We start from the raw sequence: 20,107 nt of genomic DNA, 5'->3' as shown, positions 1-20,107 counted from the left end.
TTCTCTCTGATCTTTCTTTCCACATTTATTCACTTGTCTCTGTCTTGACTTCTGTCTATCCTCTCCCCCCCCCCCTGTCCTTGTCTGTCCCCCTCCTTTCTCTTTCTTCCCCCCCCCCCCTCTGCATCATCTTAAGTTTGTCCAGCGGAGAGCGCAGTTTGACTCGGTCTCCCTGGTCATCCAGGGTTCAATGGAGGGAGAGTTGAGTTTGATGGACAACCTGTCCGCCTCTATCTGCCACTTCTACGCGCTGCCCCCCAAGCCCAGAAAGCACAGCAGCGACAAGAAGGTCAATAATCGCCCCCAGAATGATGACTCACTTTCTTCCATTTCATACATCCCAACGGGTCTCATTTCTCTCTCCGTCGTGTAGGGCAGCACAAGTAATCAGGACAACAAAAAAAATGAAAATTGCGACACAGAAGTTGCTGCTGTAATTTTCGATTATCGAAAACAAATCCAAAAAGTTCACAGATGGTCTTGTTTTTCCTTTACACGAGGATATAATATGTCTTGTTTTCCAATGCAGTCTCACGCAAGGACTTTCTTAAAATGAGTCGTAAATGCCTTTTAAAGGGTCAGGTCACCCAAATAGAAACAAATCCCACTTAGTGGTTTTAATAATGAAATGTAAACACCCGCGAATCCTTTCAGAAACAATGTCTTGGTCACTCAGGATACTCCACAGACCTCATTGGAACTACTTTCTACCAAGTAAAATAGTCCTCAATGAAAACTTTCCACGGGGTGGTCTGTGGACTGTCAGTGGGAACACGGATTCTAGAGAGAGATGTTGAGGTTTTAAATGCAATTTTCCAGCGCTGTGAGCAGCACAAACACTTTTATTGACCTCCGTGAGTTGAACCCGAGTCATTCTTGTTTGAATCTATGAATCTGTCGTTGGTAGAATAATATCTGCGTGCCAGTGAATTTAAGATTCTGCTTTAGGTGTATTGATTTTTTTTTTTATTTAGTTGTACTGATGTGGCTATTTATTTACATTTGGTAACACTTTTATAATAACCATCATTTATAAATGGTAAATTGACAGTTAAACTTGATATTTATTTGACTGATTACAATGAAATGATAATGTTTACTAATTATAAGCAATGCTATAATTTTATCATTGGTTTGTATTATATAAAATAATTAGTTTATAAATTTTATATTATATCATCGCTGAAAAGAGACGATAATAATTACATTCTGATTACATTTTGTAAAGTATTTATTAACAGTTTATTCTTGTACACTGTATAACATTTTATATACTATATTTGTTAGTGGTTATCAAATGATTTGTAAAGCTTTAAGTAATTGTTTGTAAAACATCTATAAACATTACATAAATAGATGGGTCCAGAAACCAATTATTAACCATTGAAAAACTATCTATTTACATAATGTTTATTGATGCTTTACAAAGTATTTATTAACCATTTAACAAGATATTATAATCATTAGTTGTAACTTTATAATAGCATCCAAATAATGTTTATAGACAGTTTATAAACCAATTATTAACCATTGACAAAGTATTACAAATATCTATGTAGTGTTTGTTGATGTTTTACAAACAGTTTCTTTAAGGTGTAAAAATAATATCTTAATCATTAACCGATATATACTGTATATATGTATACGTGTTAAAGTAACTGCTAAATTATAGCATTAGTAAACATTGATGTTATTATTCATTTTTCGTTTGTTAACAGTAAAATAACTATTAACTAAGTTTAATTAACTATCAAAAAAGGCCTAACTGGGTCTCTAAAAGGCAAAACGCAAAGTCTGTCACTGAGTGAGTGACTGACTGAGTGATAAAGTTACATGATTGGTCGGCCCAGTGTTGGAGTTCCCTCATTGGCCGTTGCTCTTTCAAAATGAAAAGGCGGGGAACAGTCCTTTATGCAAATGAACCCTTCCAGAGCGACGCGTCCATCTCAGGAAACTTGGACCAAGTCGTCAAGCTAGGCGATCTAGTTCTAAAATGAAACGAGATTTAGCAGCGGCGTCACCTATTTCTCATTTTAAATGTTTTCAGAAGTAGATTTTGGTGGATTATTTAGACGGAATAATTATTAAGAAATGGCGAGCAGAAAACCAGGGACCAATCAGGTACATTCCACCGCTTGAACGGCCAGTTGAGTGGAGAAGCGCGTCCCCTAGTGTCCTCGCCAGACCTGGTGGACATGTAGCGCTGGATTTAACATTATAATCATGACCGCTGATTATTGGTGTAACAATTTAGCCACAAATTCACAGACTGACCGTACGCGGTCCAGACATATACTCAGTTTTGAGTTTTTGAATTTGGGTGAACGGACTCTTTAAATACAGAACTGTATAAATACGGAGATGAGCTTGGTTGACTCTTGAAACAATAGATTTTTATTGAGACCAGGTGAAATTATCTCACTACTATTGGCAGAATTTGTTTTAAATGAAGATAAAATTTAATGACTCAATACCAGACTAAATTACTTAAAGATGAATAAAGTACAGAATTCTTGGCCTATACACTGTAAAATATATCTTTGCAGAAATTTAGCACATAATGTCCGTAGAACTTCATTTCATAAAATTCATGGAAAAGCATGTAATGTTTTGTTTTTAACAAATCGTGCGGCCCTGCAGCCATTGGCGTTTTTTTGTACTGGAATTCCTCCACATTGAATATTTTAGCCCTTTCTAACCAGCCCCTGTTGCCTACCGCAGTGCAGTGCGTCATATCCCGCCTCAGCTATGATCTCATCCCCCTCGCTCACGTCTTCACTCACTTATATTCATTCATGCTTGGCGGGGTTTTGGTCTCAGCCTCAGTGACATGGTTTTAGAGTTTGCTCTGTCTCCTCTACACAGCTTTGTGTCTGTATGTCTGTGGCATGTTTTGTGTGTTTATATATGCGAATCCCTACTTTGCCAAACAGTCAGTGATAACCAGGAGATCACACTCACACAAGTCTGAACGGCTCAATAAGCTATGGATCACTGCATCACTGAATAATGCATCTGGGCGCCTCTTTTCCTCATTTTGAAGGCAAATCTTGGCCAATTACATTAGCGTTGCGAAAACCCCATCTTCTAAAAGCTTCAAATGGGTCTGAGATGTCATTATTAAACGCCACAGGCCACCTCTCTCCTCCCGGTACATTAGCAGAAACGCTTTCCGTTGAGTTTCGGGGCCTTGCCCCTCTCTGCTCGGATGGCCCATTTGCCTGTCGGAAAGCATTTCCCCCCGTTAAGCAGGTACAAGGCCAAATATATACAGCAGCTCCTCTTACAGAAGCCAGGAACTCCCAAGGCTTCTAAACACCGCACGACTGACACCAAAGCTCTGCAGAGTTCAGTGATGTGAATGAACTCAAAACACTTACAGGGTAGGCACTTAGAGACGTTTTGTTTAGCATTAAAGGGCGAGTCCATTATTTAATTTTTTTTTTGGTTTTATATCATTATGTAGTTTCCCAGTGGAGTTTCCTTATATATTCAAATCCGAACATTAACATTTTGGTTGAAGTACGTATGTTTTAGCGTTAAAATTAGGGCTGTCAATCACATGATTGTCCATAGTAAATCGCGATTAATCAAACATTTTTTACCTGTTCAAAATGTAACTTAAAGGGAGATTTGTCAAGTATTTAATACTCTTATCAACATGGGAGTGGGCAAATATGCTTGCTTTATGCAAATATATGTAAATATTTAAAATATTAACAACACAAAACAATGACCAATATTGTCCAGAAACCCTCACAGGTACTGCATTTAGCATAAAATAAATATGCTCAAATCATAACATGGCAAACTGCAGCCCAACAGGCAACAACAGCTGTCAGTGTGTCAGTGTGCTGACTTGACTATGACTTGCCCCCAAACTGCATGTGATTATCATAAAGTGGGCATGTCTGTAAAGGGGAGACTCGTGGGTACCCATAGGACCCATTTACATTCACATATCTGGAGGTCAGAGGTCAAGAAACCCCTTTGAAAATGGCCATGGCAGTTTGGAGCGTTATTTAGCCTCTTTTCGCAACAAGCTAGTGTGACATGGTTGGTACCAATAGACTCCTTAGGTTTTTCTAGTTTCATATGATGCCAGTATCTTCACTCTAGCTTTAAAACTGAGCCTGCTACAACGTCGGGTTAATGCTTAAAAGAAATTAAAGGCGTTAAAAAACAAATGCGTTATCGCGTTAACTTCGACAGCCCTAGTTAAAATGCCAAGCTCTTCTAAAAACTTTTTCCCACGTGACCTGACGTAGGTTTGACGCTGCTACATACACAGTATATGTGCATCCTTATATGTCAGTGTATTAACGTCACATACAGTAACTTAGATGGCGGTCGGCATGCTCCCAGTTTGGAGAAGCAGATGTCCAAAAGTCACACAGTAACACAAACAAACTAACCAATCGATGCAGCGGTAGACTAGAAACTCCCGTGTCCTTCAAGGTAAAATGACTGTTTTTGTGAATGGAGTCTGGTGGCTTTGATGACGGCAATATAACAGCTTCAGTTCCCCCGTTTGAAAGGGCTGTCTGATGGCGAAGTAAAGCTGTGAAAATATTCTAAATATAGTGTATTCTTAAACTGATATTGATCTTTTTTAGGTGGCTAAAAATAATTTTCCTGCTGCTTTCGTCCACAGCCACGTTACCTCGCCGCCAGACAGCTCATTCCGACAGGGAACTGAAACTGTTTTATGGCTCTCTCCAAAGCCACCAGACTGAATTCACAAAAACAATAATTTTACCTCGCAGAACGTGGGAGTACACATACAACCCCACTTTAAAAAATCCAAACTAATCGTTTACGTTATTTCCAAACTTAGCACGGCTAACGTTGACTCGGCTAGTGCTAGCGTTCACATTATTCATAACCTTATTGATTAGCTAACTATGGTAACCTACGTCACTGCTTTTTGCTAACAGCTGATTGGGCGTTTCTATTAGAAAAAAATGGAAAAGAACGCAGACGGACCTGCCCTTTAAGCCTCCACAATTTTGAAACGACTGTACATTTAAAATACACACAACATAAATGATTCTCCTTCCTGTCTGCTTATTTGTTGCATCACATTACACAATTTTTCTGTTCAGAATCAGCCGGCTGTACATTTTATTGTGTATGTGTCTGTCATAATAGCACTGTTTGTAACCCCACAATACAATAATAACCATAGAGTTTAAGGAGTCTCTGGTTTCCAGCTTTTACATTTTGCTTTGTCTTTCTTCCTCGTTGTTTCGCTCCACTACATACTTCCACTTTTATATATGTTGTTTCAAACGTATATCTTCCTGTTAGCTACAGCTCTTATCTGTGTGTGTCGTCCTTATCTTTGTGTGATGCACGCGATGTGTGCGTCTGATTTCTCTGCTCACCAGCCGTTGTCTCTTCCTGCCTAGATCCCTCTAGCGGAGATGGAAGCTCTGTCTCTGGCCTCTGAGAAATCCTGGTCCCTAGCTCTGACAGACGACTCGGCCCCCGACGATTTTAACCCCCTCTTTCTAACCAGTCTGGAATGCAATGTACTGACAGTTCCTCTCTTTCTCTTTCTCCATCCCTCTTCGTCCTCTTCCCCTCTGCTGCAGTATCTCGTAGTGTTTCCTTTTCCCAGGGCACTTCCAAAGCCACTTGTCCCCCCCCACTACTCTCACACACTGGGGCGTAAACAGGTTTAGGTTGACAGGGGGAAAACCCAACTGGATGTTCAATTAGCTAAACAGCTAATTTGCATCTGTAGTCCCAGCACAACCAAAAACATTTAAAGGGCCATAAGCTTTTTATATCAATAATGGATGAATTATATTTTAAACATTTGATTTTCTGACCCTTAAAGAGGACCGATTATGCTCATTTTCAGGTGCATACTTGTATTTTGGGTTTCTACTAGAACATGTTTACATTATTTAAAGGTCCCATATCGTGCTAATTTTCAGGTTCTTACTTGAATTTCAGGTTTCTACAAAAACATGTTTACATACTTTAATGTTTAAAAAAAACTTTATTTTCCTCATACTGTCTGCTTGAATATACCTGTATTCACCCTATGTCTGAAACGCTCCGTTTTAGTGCATTTCAATAATAATAATAATAATAATAATAATAGCTTGGATTTATATAGCGCCTTTCATGAAACCCAAGGACGCTTAACAAAGACATAAATAAACACAACAAATGTAACAGAAGCTAGGGGCCATAGGCCTTGGTGAAGAGGTGGGTTTTGAGGAGTCTTTTGAAGGTGTCCAGAGATGGTGCGTTGCGGAGCTCTATGGGGAGAGAGTTCCAAAGTGTGGGGGCTGTCACACTGAAGGCTCTGTCCCCAAAAGTTCGCATTCTTGTGTGAGGGATGGAGAGCTGACCCGTGCCTGAGGATCTAAGGTTCCGGGGCTGTGTGTATGGGTGGAGGAGGTTAGATAAATACTGAGGAGCCAGGGCATTGAGGGATTTGTAGGTGAGGAGGAGGATTTTGTAGGTGATGCGGGACTTGACCGGGAGCCAGTGGAGGTGGATGAGGGTGGGGGTGATGTGCTGCCAGGGCTTGGTGCGGGTGAGAACCCTGGCAGCCGAGTTTTGCACATACTGGAGCCTGTCCAGGGCTTTGCTGGGAACCTCGGACAGAACTCCATTGCAATAGTCCAAACGGGAGGTGACGAAAGCGTGGATGAGGGTTTCTGCCACAGAGTCAGAGAGTGATTGCCGGAGACGTGAGATGTTTTTGAGGTGGAAGAAGGCGGATTTGGTGATGAACCTGATATGAGACTGGAATGATAGTGTTGGGTCCAGGATGACACCCAGGTTGCGGACTTCCGAGGATGGGGAGAAGGAACAGCCATCAACGTCCAGGTGGAGATCTCCAACCTTCCGGAGCAGGGCCTTGGGAGCCACAACCATGAGCTCGGTTTTGTTGCTGTTGAGTTTTAGGAAGTTAGATGACATCCAGATTTTTATTGCATGTAGGCAGTTTACAAGTGACTGTGGGGGTAGCTGGGTGGATGGTTTGGTGCTGAGATATAGTTGTGTGTCGTCAGCATATGAATGAAAGCTGAGACCGTGGTGGCGGATGATCTGACCAAGGGGGAGCATGTAGATGGTGAAGAGGAGGGGTCCCAGCACAGAGCCTTGAGGTACGCAATGAAATTGCAACAGAATTGCGTTGCCAGGCAACAGCTTGGGTCCATGTTTACGTCCTGTCAGCTGATGACATTCACATACACTGCAACAGGAAATAAACTGGGACCCATTTAGAATGTTTATATTTAAAACTTTGAAATGGTCTAAATATTGTATATTTTTGACATCACAAATGGACAAAAATCCTGACGGCTTGTTACAAAAGCTCAGTTTCTGAATATGGGCTGTGTGTATTTCTCTGTGGATTAAGCGTTTCGATACTTTCACAGTATTTATATAGAACTTAAACCTGCTTTATAATATAAAAGCCACAAAAATGTCACTTTTTACAATATGGGACCTTTAATGTTAAAAAAAACACTTTTCTCATTGCGATTCAATATTTTAATTGATTAACAGTCCTAGTTATTACGGTAGGGATGGCCTCTGAGGCAAACAACATTACCACGGTTATTCACTCGCCGGCTCACGTTACCGCAGTCTTGGAAAGTCTTGGAGGAGTAAGCGGAGGGGTATTCAGCTGGTTGCAATCTGCAACTACACCACTAGATGCCACTAAATCCTACACACTGTACCTTTAAGTGCACACACCATCGCGTCACTATTTAATTTAAGCCTCATAGAAGACAAATGGAGCCAGCCACATGAAGTGGGGATGGTCGCACAATAATTCATTCCATAATGTCTTGCTCCCTGCTCTAAGGTGTTCTTTGTTACCACCTCGTCCATCCCGCCAGGACAGGTCGTCATGCATTGAGGCTTATGTATGCATCCTCACCAGGATTAATCTATACGTGCCTCTATTATATCCTCTCCCACTGGGCTCTGACATTGAAAAGGACATCTTCCCCACTAAATTGAAAATGAATTGAATGTCAACTTGATGTCAGGGTATAATTAACAACCAGTTTGGCTCATTAATGATCACATCACTCTCCTGTAGTCGCACGTCTTCCCCAGAGAGGGTCACTGTAACCTTGGCAGTCTCAGAAAATGGAGAATCCCGACCAACACGATATGAAATCGCTGTTAATGGGATTGTGCTGGGACAAACACAAAAAAAGGAAGGGGATTGAGGAAGTAGAGGAGTACAAGGGGCGTTGAAAGACCCTGGTGAATCTAACCATGTGCCCTCCGACTTTCTCTTCTTTTTCTCATTCCACATTTCCAGCCTAATGTGTGTTACTCTCCAGTCCAGTCCAGTAGAGTAGTGCGCCTCCTCGCCTGCCAGTTTGCAGTTTTTTCTCTCCTTTGTCTTTAGTCGTATCTCTTATTTTTCTTTCTCTTCTCTCTCTCTCTCTGTGTAACCTTCTTCTCTTCCTCAGTTTTCTGTCTTTTTTTCCTATGTGCTTTACATGTGAGTCCACGTCTTTTCTCGTGGTCCTTTCCTATCAGTCTTCTTTTGTGTTTGTACTTCTGTCCTCTGGCGTCGTTTTGTATTTCTCACTCCGCTCTGAGTTGTTGTGTGTTTGCTACTGGGGTTGCAAAGTGCGCTGGAGCTCCAGTAGCTCTGTGATGAATGTGAACCGGCTCTGTCGTGGGTCAGTGCTGCAGGACAGACACTGCCCCAGCTGACACACAATCACGGAGCAGGCTTACGTAAAGTTACGTGGGGTAAATGCAGACACGAGACGCAGAGTGTCTTACGCTTTAAAAAAAGAAATTGGAAATTTCAACCTAGCATTATCTTGTTTCTGTGATCTGTGGCAGCTCCGTGCCAGTCAACTCCAACATGCAAAAGATCTTGTCTCGTTTTCTGTGTACGCTGATGACCACTGCCTCTTTGCTCACGTTAGATAGATATCAACTGTGAATGTGTTAGAAAAGAGTGTGAAAGTGCTTTAAAGACCTGATTCTTCCAGCTCCAGAGGGGGACCCTGACTTACTTCTCTCTTTCCCCCAGCCAGAGCAGCTCGATCCCGGGGAGCCACTGGAGGACAACCTGCTGAGCGTCAGGAAGCCCGCGGTGGGACGCACACACTCCCTGCCCAACGACAGCTACATGTTCTTCCCCCTGCAGCCCTGCGGCAACGCCGCCCCGGCTCCAGCACATCTTCTAGCACAGTCACAGGGGCCCCAGCACATACTGGGCACCCACAGGGCCCAATCAGGTAATGTGTGATACACTTATTTATTTCAAATAAATGTCACAATAAATTGAAACCAGCACCTGTGATAAAACACCTAAACACTGTTTTCTAAGACAACACAGTTGCAGCCTGGTAGTAGGGCTGCACAATTAATCAAATATTAATCTTGATCACGATTTTGGCCTCCCACAATCAAATGAACATGATCGACTTGCGATATTGACGTTTAAAATGCTCCCCTCATAGAAAACTGCTGCTGCATAAATCAAGCGCTTCCTAAACTAACAGCTAGAGATCTCAAGCAGCGTCAATCAGCAGCCGATCGAATCCTGCCGCTTTTCAGCAGTCTCATATACACACACACTTATGCAGCAGCCCCTGCATGATGGTTTCACGTTGGCACACAGCGGCACAGTCAGTAACGTCACACACACGTGGTTGGTGTGGAAGTTCACTGTGAGTGAAAAAGACATAAAGCTGCAATTTGTCACAACTTCAAGTCCAAAATATGCCGTGGAGGCACAACCCTTAAAACATTTGGAACAATTAATTTACTTACACTACACTAACTTACACTTATTATATTGTAATTTATTCCCACGATGCTGCTCAGAGTAATCGCAGTGACCAGCGCATCTGCCGACAGCACGGAGCTACGGAGCTACGGAGCTACGTTACCGAAGGTTCCATTGAGTTACGTTATCCTTTGTTCAAGCTCTGCTCAGTACAGATGAATATCGGGCGATGGTAAATTATAAAGAGAGAGGAAGAGAGTTAGTAACATTAGCTGTTAGCAGCAGGTGGGCAGTACAGTCCTGCTTGGTTAAATAATGGAGCTACTAACGTTAACGGAGGTGCCATTACATTACATCATGAGACGTTCAAGCTCTGCTCAGTAAAAATTACTTTTGGGCAAAGGTAAATTATAATGTTTTCATGATGTGTTTAAATGTAATCTCGTAAAATGTAGTTTTAGGCGAGAAACTTGAAAAATCGGTTGTTTGATGGAGATGTTTTCACAGCAATATAGAATAGATAATAGAGGGAATTAGGACCTGTTTAACCTCCTAACACTAGCTCTGAGCAGCTTATAATATACAATTAGAACTACTAATGAAAAGGGTTTTAAATCAAAGCAAATATTTCAATGTACAGTATATACAATCATTTATTTCCTTCATCATTTGAATTGTGTGTTTTTATGCAAATACAGACGTAGGCAAAGTTGTTGGTAACGTTCCGTTAAAGAGAGAAAAACCCACAATGGTCACTGAAATAACTTGAAACTGACAAAAGTAATAATAAATAAAAATTTACTGAAAATGAACTAATGAAAATCAGATATTGTTTTTGAATTGTGGTTCAACAGAATCATTTTAAAAAAGAAACTAATGAAACTGGCCAGGACAAAAAATGATGGTACCCCTAGAAAAGATGTAAAATAATGTGACCATAGGGACATATTAAACTAAGGTGTGTCCTGTAATTAGCATCACAGGTATCTTCAAACTTGTAATCAGTCAGTCTGCCTATTTAAAGGGTGAAAAGTAGTCACTGTGCTGTTTGGCATCATGGTGTGTACCACACTGAACATGGACCACAGAAAGCTAAGGAGAGAGTTGTCTCAGGAGATCAGAAAGAACATTATAGACCTTCATGTTAAAGGTAAAGGCTATAAGACCATCTCCAAGCAGCTTGATGTTCCTGTGACTACAGCTGCACATATTATTCAGAAGTTTAAGGTCCATGGGACTGTAGCCAACCTCCCTGGACGTGGCCGCTAGGGGAAAATTGATGACATATTGAAGAGACGGATAATACGAATGGTAACCAAAGAGCCCAGAACAACTTCCAAAGAGATTAGAGGTGAACTCCAAGGTCAAGGTACATCAGTGTCAGATCGCACCATCCGTCACTGTTTGAGCCAAAGTGGACTTAATGGAAGACAACCGAGGAGGACACCAAATCATAAAAAAGCGAGACTGGAATTTTCCAAAATGCATATTGACAAGCCACAAAGCTTCTGGGAGAATGTCCTTTGGACAGATGAGACAAAACTGGAGCTTTTTGGCAAGTCACATCAGCTCTATGTTCACAGACGCAAAAATGAAGCATCCAAAGAAAAGAACACTGTACCTAATGTGAAACATGGAGGAGGCTCGGTTATGTTATGGGGCTGCTTTGCTGCATCTGACACTGGGTGTCTTGAATCTGTGCAGGGTGCAATGAAATCTCAAGACTATCAAGGCATTCTGGAGCGAAATGTGCTGCCCAGTGTCAGAAAGCTTGGTCTCAGTTGCAGGTCATGGGTCCTCAAACAGGATAATGACCCAAAACACATCTAAAAACACCCAAGAATGGCTAAGAACAAAACATTGGACTATTCTGAAGTGGCCTTCTATGAGCCCTGATCTAAATCCTATTGAACATCTGTGGAAGGAGCTGAAACATGCAGTCTGGAGAAGGCACCCTTCAAACCTGAGACAGCTGGAGCAGTTTGCTCATGAGGAGTGGGCCAACATACCTGTCGACAAGTGCAGAATTTTCATTGAGAGTTACAGAAATCACTTGATTGCAGTGATTGCCTCAAAAGGTTGTGCAACAAAATATTAAGTTAATGTTACCATCATTTTTGTCTAGGCCAGTTTCATTAGTTTGTTTTTTTAAATGATTCTGCTGAACCATAATTCAAAAACAATATCTGATTTTCATTAGTTAATTTTCAGTGAATTTTTATTTATTATTACTTTTGTCAGTTTCAAGTTATTTCAGTGACCATTGTGGGTTTTTCTCTCTTTAACGGAACGTTACCAACAACTTTGCCTACGTCTGTAACCAATATAGATGACAATAACAGAGTAAAAAGTTAACATTTAGAGTTTTTGGCCCTGTTCAGACCTGTCCATAACAAGTGTCCTGAGTGATCCGATCACTAGTGGACAGCTTTAAGTACAGGCGTGTACGCAATCCAGACGCATTGAGATCCGATCGCTCAGAACCAAATTCAGAGGTGTTTTGTCCTTAATTAATTTTGTCCCTAAAATCTAGGAATAATCGTGATAAACAATTGCGATCTCAATATTGATCAAAATAATCGTGATTATCATTTTGGCCATAATCGTGCCGCCCTACCTGGTAGCTTATTTATTTATTTTGATCCAGAATTTGCAACACCTCATTACAATAGGACAGAAATGGGAGGCCTTGATTTGTAACATAATGCAATTTTGCAATTTGGACACCCCTACGATGATGCAGGTCATTTCCTCTGAGGATGTACGAACCTGCTGGACCTGTTTTCTTGTTATTTCATATCCAATGCTGTTTTTTTGTGCGCAGGCTCCAGTAGCTCGGTGCGTTCACAACCGGAGGAGCGTTCCCAGCAGCTGGCCGTCCCCGCAGACCTCTTCAGACCCATCAGCCCCCACAGCCACTCCGACTCGGAGAGCATACCAAGACTACCCCCTCCCAGACGCACACACGCACTCAGCCGCACGCTCCGCAGACAGGTGAGTCGACTAAAATCGCACTGTTTCAGACTCTCGCTTTACTCCGAAAAAGCACGTTTATAGTCTTCTCCTGTCCGTGTCTGTACTGTATGTGATGAAAGCTCAGTCAAAAATGATTCATTATACGAAAAAATATGAAACATAATTCTTGAAATCTCAGTTTTTTCCACTTAAATTGTGGCCCTGATTGATATATGGAAGGCCCTGAGAGACAAGTGAGAAAAAAAAATTCTGGTGATCCATTTTCTAAGTCAGATCTATATTGTTTTCTCTCCTGTGTTTATGACTTAAGAACAGGTGAAAAAAAAAAAAGTTTTTGTCCGGATAATCGTTCTCAGTTCCTTCATTTCATTTTACATCTGTTGTGTTTATTGTGTAATACTCATTTTGGCCACAATAGGCTGAAGTGCACCACTTTCCACATGTTCTAAATGGGACTCAAAGCATTCATGTTTTCTTCCAGGTGAGTTTAAATTCATACATTCATTCTAAATACAAGGTACATACAGTATATGTGTGTCAGCAAGTTATGTAACATTACTGCCATGTCTTTCTTTTGGCTAGAAATGTATTTTAATGTGTGCTAATGTGCCGTTAGAGAAAACATGAATGCTTTTAGTCTTATTTAGAACATGGGGTAGTGGTGCACTTCAGCCTCTTGTAGCCAAAATGATTATTACAACAACAAACACTTAAGAAAATGACCAGATGAAAAAATAAGGAACTTTAGAAATATTTTGTGGGCACAATCTTTCTTTTCTGTTCTTTAAGGGGATCTATTAGCAGAAATCCATCCATCCATTTTCTTCCGCTTATCCGGGGGTCAGCAGGCTAAGCAGGGAATTCCAGACGTCCCTCTCCCCAGCAACATTTTTCCAGCTCTTCCTGGGGGGGGGGCCCGGGCGTTCCCAGGCCAGACGAGATATATAATCTTTCCAGCGTGCTCTGGGTCTACCCCTGGGGCCTCTTACCAGTTGGATGTGCCCTGAAAACCTCCAAAGGGAGGCATCCAGAAGGCATCCTGATCAGATGCCTGAACCACCTCAGCTGGCCCCTTTTGATGCGAAAGAGCAGCGGCTCTACTCCCAGCTCCCTTTCGTATATCTGAGCTCCTCACCCTATCTCTAAGGCTTAGCCCAGCCACCCTACGGAGGAAACTCATTTCATCCGCTTGTTTCCGCGATCTCATTCTTTCGGTCACTACCCCCAAAGCTCATGACCATATAGGTGAGGGTTGGAACGTAGATGGACCGGTAAATCGAAAGCTTTGCCTTCAGGGAACAAGACTCAAAGATACTTTTTTTTTTTACAATTTTTTCATTCTTGCTTTAACAACATATTACAGTACATTACAAGACAGCACAGTATAAAACATCAACGAACAAAACACAAAAACGACTTACTCAACTTCAAACTATCTCCAAACGAAGAATTGTCGTGTGTTCGTACAATGAGCCTTTCAAATCTACACAGGTAGCGGGTCCTCTTCACGGAGAGTCTGCCATGTTGCACCGCCGTGTTTCTACAGTAGCACAGAACTGACAAACCAAACACTGGCTCTAGAGAGAGCCTTTCATGTTTTTCTGTTACCTGAAGGCCACTGTAGTCCTCTGACATGCTTGTGAAATTGCAGTAATGTGAGCCACAGAGTGCAAAACCGTGGTGCCGTCTGACTTCTGTTGCTCCTTATATTAGTGTTATAATGGTAATTACTAAGGAGGCACCGATACCCGATACCAGTATTGGGTATCGGGTCCTATATTACTCGTACTAGCAAAACGGCTCCAATACAACGGCACCGATACCACTTTATGGTGGTGCGCTGGGCCGGGATCCCACCTCAGCAGGCGCGCACCGGCCTTCACTTTCATTGCACCACGGGGTTTTGCTTGCACCCTCTGACTCGTGCGTGCGTTAAACTCCTTGGTCCGTGTTTCAAGTAGGGTGGGTTGCCGACATCGCCGCAGACCCTTGGCGCCTTTTTACGTGGGCCACCCCGGTCGACAGTCGCACCGGGAGCAGGGGGTCGTCCCCGGCGGGGTGAGAGGGCGCAGCGAGCCCTTTGTCCACTGTGCGGCAAGTCCGGGCGGGGAGCGCTGTAAAGCTACGGGTCGTGAGCCACCTTCGCACAGAGCCGACCTAGAGCCGGTCGTGGCGCACCGCCTCGTATGCAGGACTCCCCAGCCTGCCGTGTGTCGCTCACACCATCCAGCTGGCTGTTAACGAGGGTCTTTTGGCACAGAGAAGTGCTCGTATCGGAACCTGGTATCGGCGAGTACCCAAATGTAAGTACTTGTACTTGTACTCGGTCTGAAAAAAAGTGGTATCGGTGCATCCCTAGTAATTACCACGTGTTATCCCATCGGTGGCTCACGTTACTGCAGTCTTGGAAAGGGAGAAGTGAGCGGAGGGGTATTTAGTCGGTTGCAATTTGCAACCACCCCACTAGATGTCGCCAAATCCTTTTGTCCCTTTTAAAAGGTACAGTGTGTAGGATTTACACCCCTCCACTCACTCCTCCCTTTGAGTTACTGTAGTCTTCTACAGTAACGTGAACCGCCGAGTGCGAAACCGCGGTAACTGCGTTCGCCTTGCGCAGAGGTCAACCTTACCGTAATAACACTATTTTAGGAGCAATGGAAGTCAGACGGCAGCTGGCAGTACCACGGTTTTGCACTCTGCGGCTCACGTTACCGCAGTTTCACAAGCGTGTCGGAGAACTACGGTGGCCTTCAGGTAACGCAAAAGTCTCTCTCTAGAGCCAGTGTTTGGTTTGTGTGTTCTGGGCTACTGTAGAAACATGGCGGCGCAACATGGCTGACTCGAGAAGAGGACCTGTTTCCTATGTAGATATGAAGGGCTCATTCTAAGCTAACAAAAACACAAAGTTTCTTAATTTCAGGTGATTATACACTAATGAAAATATACTTATGAATACTATATTCACACATTGGACCTTTAAGTCATAAACATAGGAGAGAAAACAATTTAGATCAGACTTACAAAAATGGATCACCAGAATTTTTGCCTCTCAGGGCTTCCATACTGAGACCCGTGTTGCAATTGGTTTTAAGCTTTCCTGAATCTCTTTCCTCGTCGCATGTTTCTAAACAGTTTCACTTTTCTCCCTCCTTCTTTCTCCGCCTCCTTCTTCCTGGTATTCCTGTCTGTTATTAACTTATCTCATTCTCCTACATTTGTATCTGTGTACTTTCTGATCTCAGCTCAGTTGGGCCCAAAAGCCGCCCGACCCTGAGCTACTGCTCAAACACAGATACTCCTGTTTCTGAAAGAAGCAACAAACTTAGCTACCACTGGGCCTTTCAGAAACACTGGACTCCCATGTTCATCTTCCAAGAAACAGACAGATTACAGGCTTCCCCTCCTTCCCCCCCCCCCCTTTGTCACTCATTTTGTCTACTGCTAAGTAACCATCAGCCACAAAGCATCTAAAACTCCAAAAACAGGTAGCTCCGCCTATAGGACACCTAACTGGGACTTTATTAATTCTTCTATACTCGTATACAGAGCAGCAGGAGCTAGGTGTAACGTTGCATCGGTGGATTATTCAGTAGCTGAGTGATAGAATGTATTCAAGCCAGACGGAGATGTTATTTGGCTGAGACATTTTACCCACAATGCAGTGCACTTACTACATTACAAACTCTACAACTCAGGGGATTGCTACAGAACAGACAGCGAGTGCTGTCCATATGCATTCGGCCCTTTTGTACGTGCAGTACCACAGTGATAGAGCACTTGTGAATTTTCTATTGACTAGGATAGTGCTTGAAAGTTGTTAACCAGAGTACAGTACCTGATTTTGCTTTTTAAAAAAAAGTGCGACAGCGTGTGATCCTTTCTTAGTAATGTTCCAGTTATTATTTGTTACATGGTGTTGTGTTGCCGTGGCTGGTGATCGGCCCGGCCCGGTTGTGATATCTTTGACCACTAGGTGTCTCTGTGGTCCCACCATTCAGGCTCATGCAGGGGAAGCCATGATGTTGAAAGTGCTGTGCCCCTAAAAACTCATGCATGCCTTTGCCTCCTCATCTCTATAGATTTCAAGACACTTTAATTGACTTAATGCAACACGATTATTATTCAAACACTATTCATTTCCTCTCTCTTCTGTTCTGTTGAGGACATTTTATGAGTTTTTAGCAACCATTGTGCTTACTAACCCCTTCCTCTCCTACAGTAGTTGCATATTATGTTCACCCTCTGACTGTTGGCCTCGCACCCTGTAGATGGTTTGGTGAAATTCTGATCAGAATTTGGTTGTAAATTTATCTGCTGACGGTTTACAAGGGTTTTGGTGTGAATGGTCAAAGGCTAGAGGGTCAGGTGGTCCGGCTCAGAGTTCACTGTGTCAGCCAGCGCTCGATCAGCTGAGTCCTTCTGTCCAGCTAAAAACAACAACAAAAAAACACTTTCCAGATGAAAAACACAGATATGAGCTTCGTATTTGGAAATACTCCTTATCAAAAAACAAATCCAGAATTTATGAATATTCAAATATTTTTCATTTCAAAAGTTTAATTGCTGGACACGAGGTCTTCCTACTTCTCTGATGAGTCCATTCTCAGCGTATGTGACCCGGAGGTTTCCACATCAGACTTGACTCAGACGTTACATACGGTAACTTAGATGTCGGTTGGCATGCTCCCACTTTGGAGAAGCAGACAGGAGTACCGGTACGGAAGCAAAGCGGTGTACCGCTGTGGACGCCATGTTAATTCGGATCCGAAAGTCATACAATAACACAAACTAGCCGATCGATGCGGCCATAGACGAATGGAGTCTGGTGGCTTTGAAGACAGGCGATATAACAGCTTCATTTCCCCGTAGGAAAGGGCCGTCTGATGGCGAGGTAAAGCAGTGAAAATATTTCAGATATTGCGTACACTTCGCCATCAGACAGCCTTTTTTTCCATCTGGGGAACTGAAGCCGTTAATATTCAAAGCCACAAAACTACATTCACAAAAACAGTAATTTTACCTCACAGAACGTGGATATGTACTTACAACCCCACTTCAGCAAATTCAAACTAACCCTTTTAGTTATTTACAAACTTAGCACAGTAGACATAGCGAGCGCCAGTGTTCACATTATTCATTATTTATGCCCTTTAAAGTAAGCACAGAGAAACTTTCCTCCTTCAGTAATTGAATGTGGAAAACAAACTCGGCAGTCTGTGCAGAAACACTCAAACATCCGAGTGAAGTGGAGTCACAATTACCGGCTGTGCCTCAACAGAAGCACTGCACGGTAAATTAATAAAACCAGACCAAAGGTTGTTTACCCAACGTACTCTCGACAAAACGCAATATTCGGTGTAACGTCTGTTCCACAATTCATGGGCAATTTCAATTCAACTCCACGCTGCTCACAATGAGAAGCACAGAGAAGACTCTGGGAATACGCTGGCCAGACTGTGAACTTTGACCCCAAACTACTGCTTCTCATCCTCATCACCTCTCACTAACTAGTCTCCCCCCTCTCATCTCCCATGATCCCCCGTACCCTTGCTCTCCTCCATCTCTCCCTCCCCTTCCTGCACCGCGCATTTACCTCCATCTCCTCGCCCTTCTCTCCTAAATACCCCCCCCCTTCCCGTCCCCTCCATGCCCCGTCCTCCAGGTTGCAGTGTCTACTGATTCTCAGGAGGCCCTGTGTTCAGACGGCGGGGAGAGCAATGAAGGACTTGTGAATGTGGCCTCCCTGGGCCTCCCTCCATCCCCCTCCATCTCTCCATCACCCTTACCTCATCATCTTCATCAGCAGCCTGCTCTATGCCTGGTCCCCGCCACGCCAGGCACCTCCCCTAAGCCCTCGCGCCCCAGCAGCGTGCACACCCAGCTTCATGACCAGCACTGCCTCGCCTCTTACTCCCCTTCCTCCTCCTCCTCGCCTCCTCTGCTCTTACCGGCCAGGCCGCACCAGCAGGAGGAGGCCTCAGCAGATCGGGAAGTGTCCCTCATCACCCATGCGGGGTTGGCTGGCGGCGACGACGTCGTAGCGGACGACGGCGGCGGCAACGAGGGTTACGGCAGCTTTGCGGACTGCCGGAGCCTGAGGCAGCTGAAGAGGTTCCACAGTGCCGACACGCAGGGCCGCAGCGCCCCCCCGCCCCGCCCCCGCCCTTACTCCTGGCTGGACGACCCGCGAGGTCACTCCATAGAGGCGTGCTCCTCGTCGGGGGGGTCCAGCCCCCAGCGCAGCACCGCCTCCACCTCCTCCGGCTTCGTGTCGCGGGCCGACAGCCTGCAGATCCACAGCCAGACCCCCACTCAGACCTCGCTGCCCTCACCCCGACGCAAGAAGAAGATGAGTCCGCCCTGCATCTCCGTGGACCCCCCCGACGGACTGGAGCCTCAGCCGGGCCTCTACCCGAGTCTGGGTGGACTGGGAGTGGGGGGGTTGGGGATGCCCCCTCCTCTGCCCGGCCGGGACACCTGCCTGCGGAGGAGAGCGCCCTCCAGTGACTCCAAGGACTCCTTTGACCTGGGAGTCGGAGAGGGTTCGGGACAGGACGGAGGCTCGCCAAACCCCAACACCAACCCCAAGCTACTGACTCTTCCCAGAGAAGACAAGCTCTGAGCACTGAACACTGATACTGCAACACACACACACACACACACACACACACGCACACAGCTGGACGAACCCCTCACACAACACAAACACACGATGCACAGCGTGTATCTGTGATGGTGATAGTTCTAGTAATAATGCTGTAGAGAGTAATAACGGTAAAACTACAACAAACAGTTAAAACATCCTTTGGTTTCATAAGGAGTGCAGTACTGTAGTAGTGTGACCATCCCTTGTCTTTGTATTGTTACTGCCAAAACAACCAGAGAAGAAGAAGAGAGCACATGAAACGACAACATCTCTCTTCTGCTACGCCTGCATGCCACCGGCTGCAGCTCGACCCCCCCGTAACCTCTGGCGTGACATCAGCACCTGGGACCTGGAGCCCTTCTGTGGTCGCCATCTGAACTGCCTGGTGTTACACAGGGTGGGCTCTGCCCAGGTCAGTGGAGGTACAAAGCAATATGAACGTTTTAGAGACACTATTTTCTTAAATTATTGGGCCATAGTGTTTGTACAGGATGTTGTTTTTTAATTTCTTTCGATTGTTATTTTCATGTCTTTTTTGTGGTTTCTCTCTTTTTTGTCAAAATGGTTTGTCTTTTTTTTTTCACTGTAGGATATTTCTAGCTTTCTTGGTTTACTGAGGAAAGTGAACGTTTTTCAAAGTGCTGAAAACCATGTATTTGTAGGAATAATATATAAATATATATATAAAAAAACAAGTCATTAAACTGAGTTTGGATTTTTAAGCACACGCAGTAGACCGT

At 43.8% G+C, this 20,107-nt stretch overlaps 1 protein-coding gene across 16 annotated transcripts in view; it reads left to right on the top strand.

The window, feature by feature from the left end:
* The window catches only part of cacna1g (calcium channel, voltage-dependent, T type, alpha 1G subunit), a 351,728-nt gene that overhangs the window by 314,585 nt on the left and 17,036 nt on the right, over positions 1-20,107 (top strand). For 10 of the 16 annotated variants that reach the window (XM_037754992.1, XM_037754991.1, XM_037754985.1 and 7 more), the window contains 4 exons: positions 137-289; positions 9,044-9,251; positions 12,570-12,739; positions 18,384-20,071. In XM_037754992.1, coding sequence (XP_037610920.1) covers positions 137-289; positions 9,044-9,251; positions 12,570-12,739; positions 18,384-19,343 — 1,491 coding nt within the window. In that variant the 3' untranslated portion in view covers positions 19,344-20,071. Of the gene's footprint in view, positions 1-136; positions 290-5,411; positions 5,862-9,043; positions 9,252-12,569; positions 12,740-15,963; positions 17,636-18,383; positions 20,072-20,107 lie in introns of those variants that run through there. The other 6 variants (XM_037754994.1, XM_037754993.1, XM_037754983.1 and 3 more) reach the window with 5 other exon arrangements.

Source organism: Sebastes umbrosus, chromosome 20, assembly GCF_015220745.1.
Source record: "Sebastes umbrosus isolate fSebUmb1 chromosome 20, fSebUmb1.pri, whole genome shotgun sequence".
NCBI lineage: Eukaryota > Metazoa > Chordata > Actinopteri > Perciformes > Sebastidae > Sebastes > Sebastes umbrosus.
Note: the sequence above shows the minus strand (reverse complement) of the source record. Positions and strands in the feature narration are given on the sequence as shown.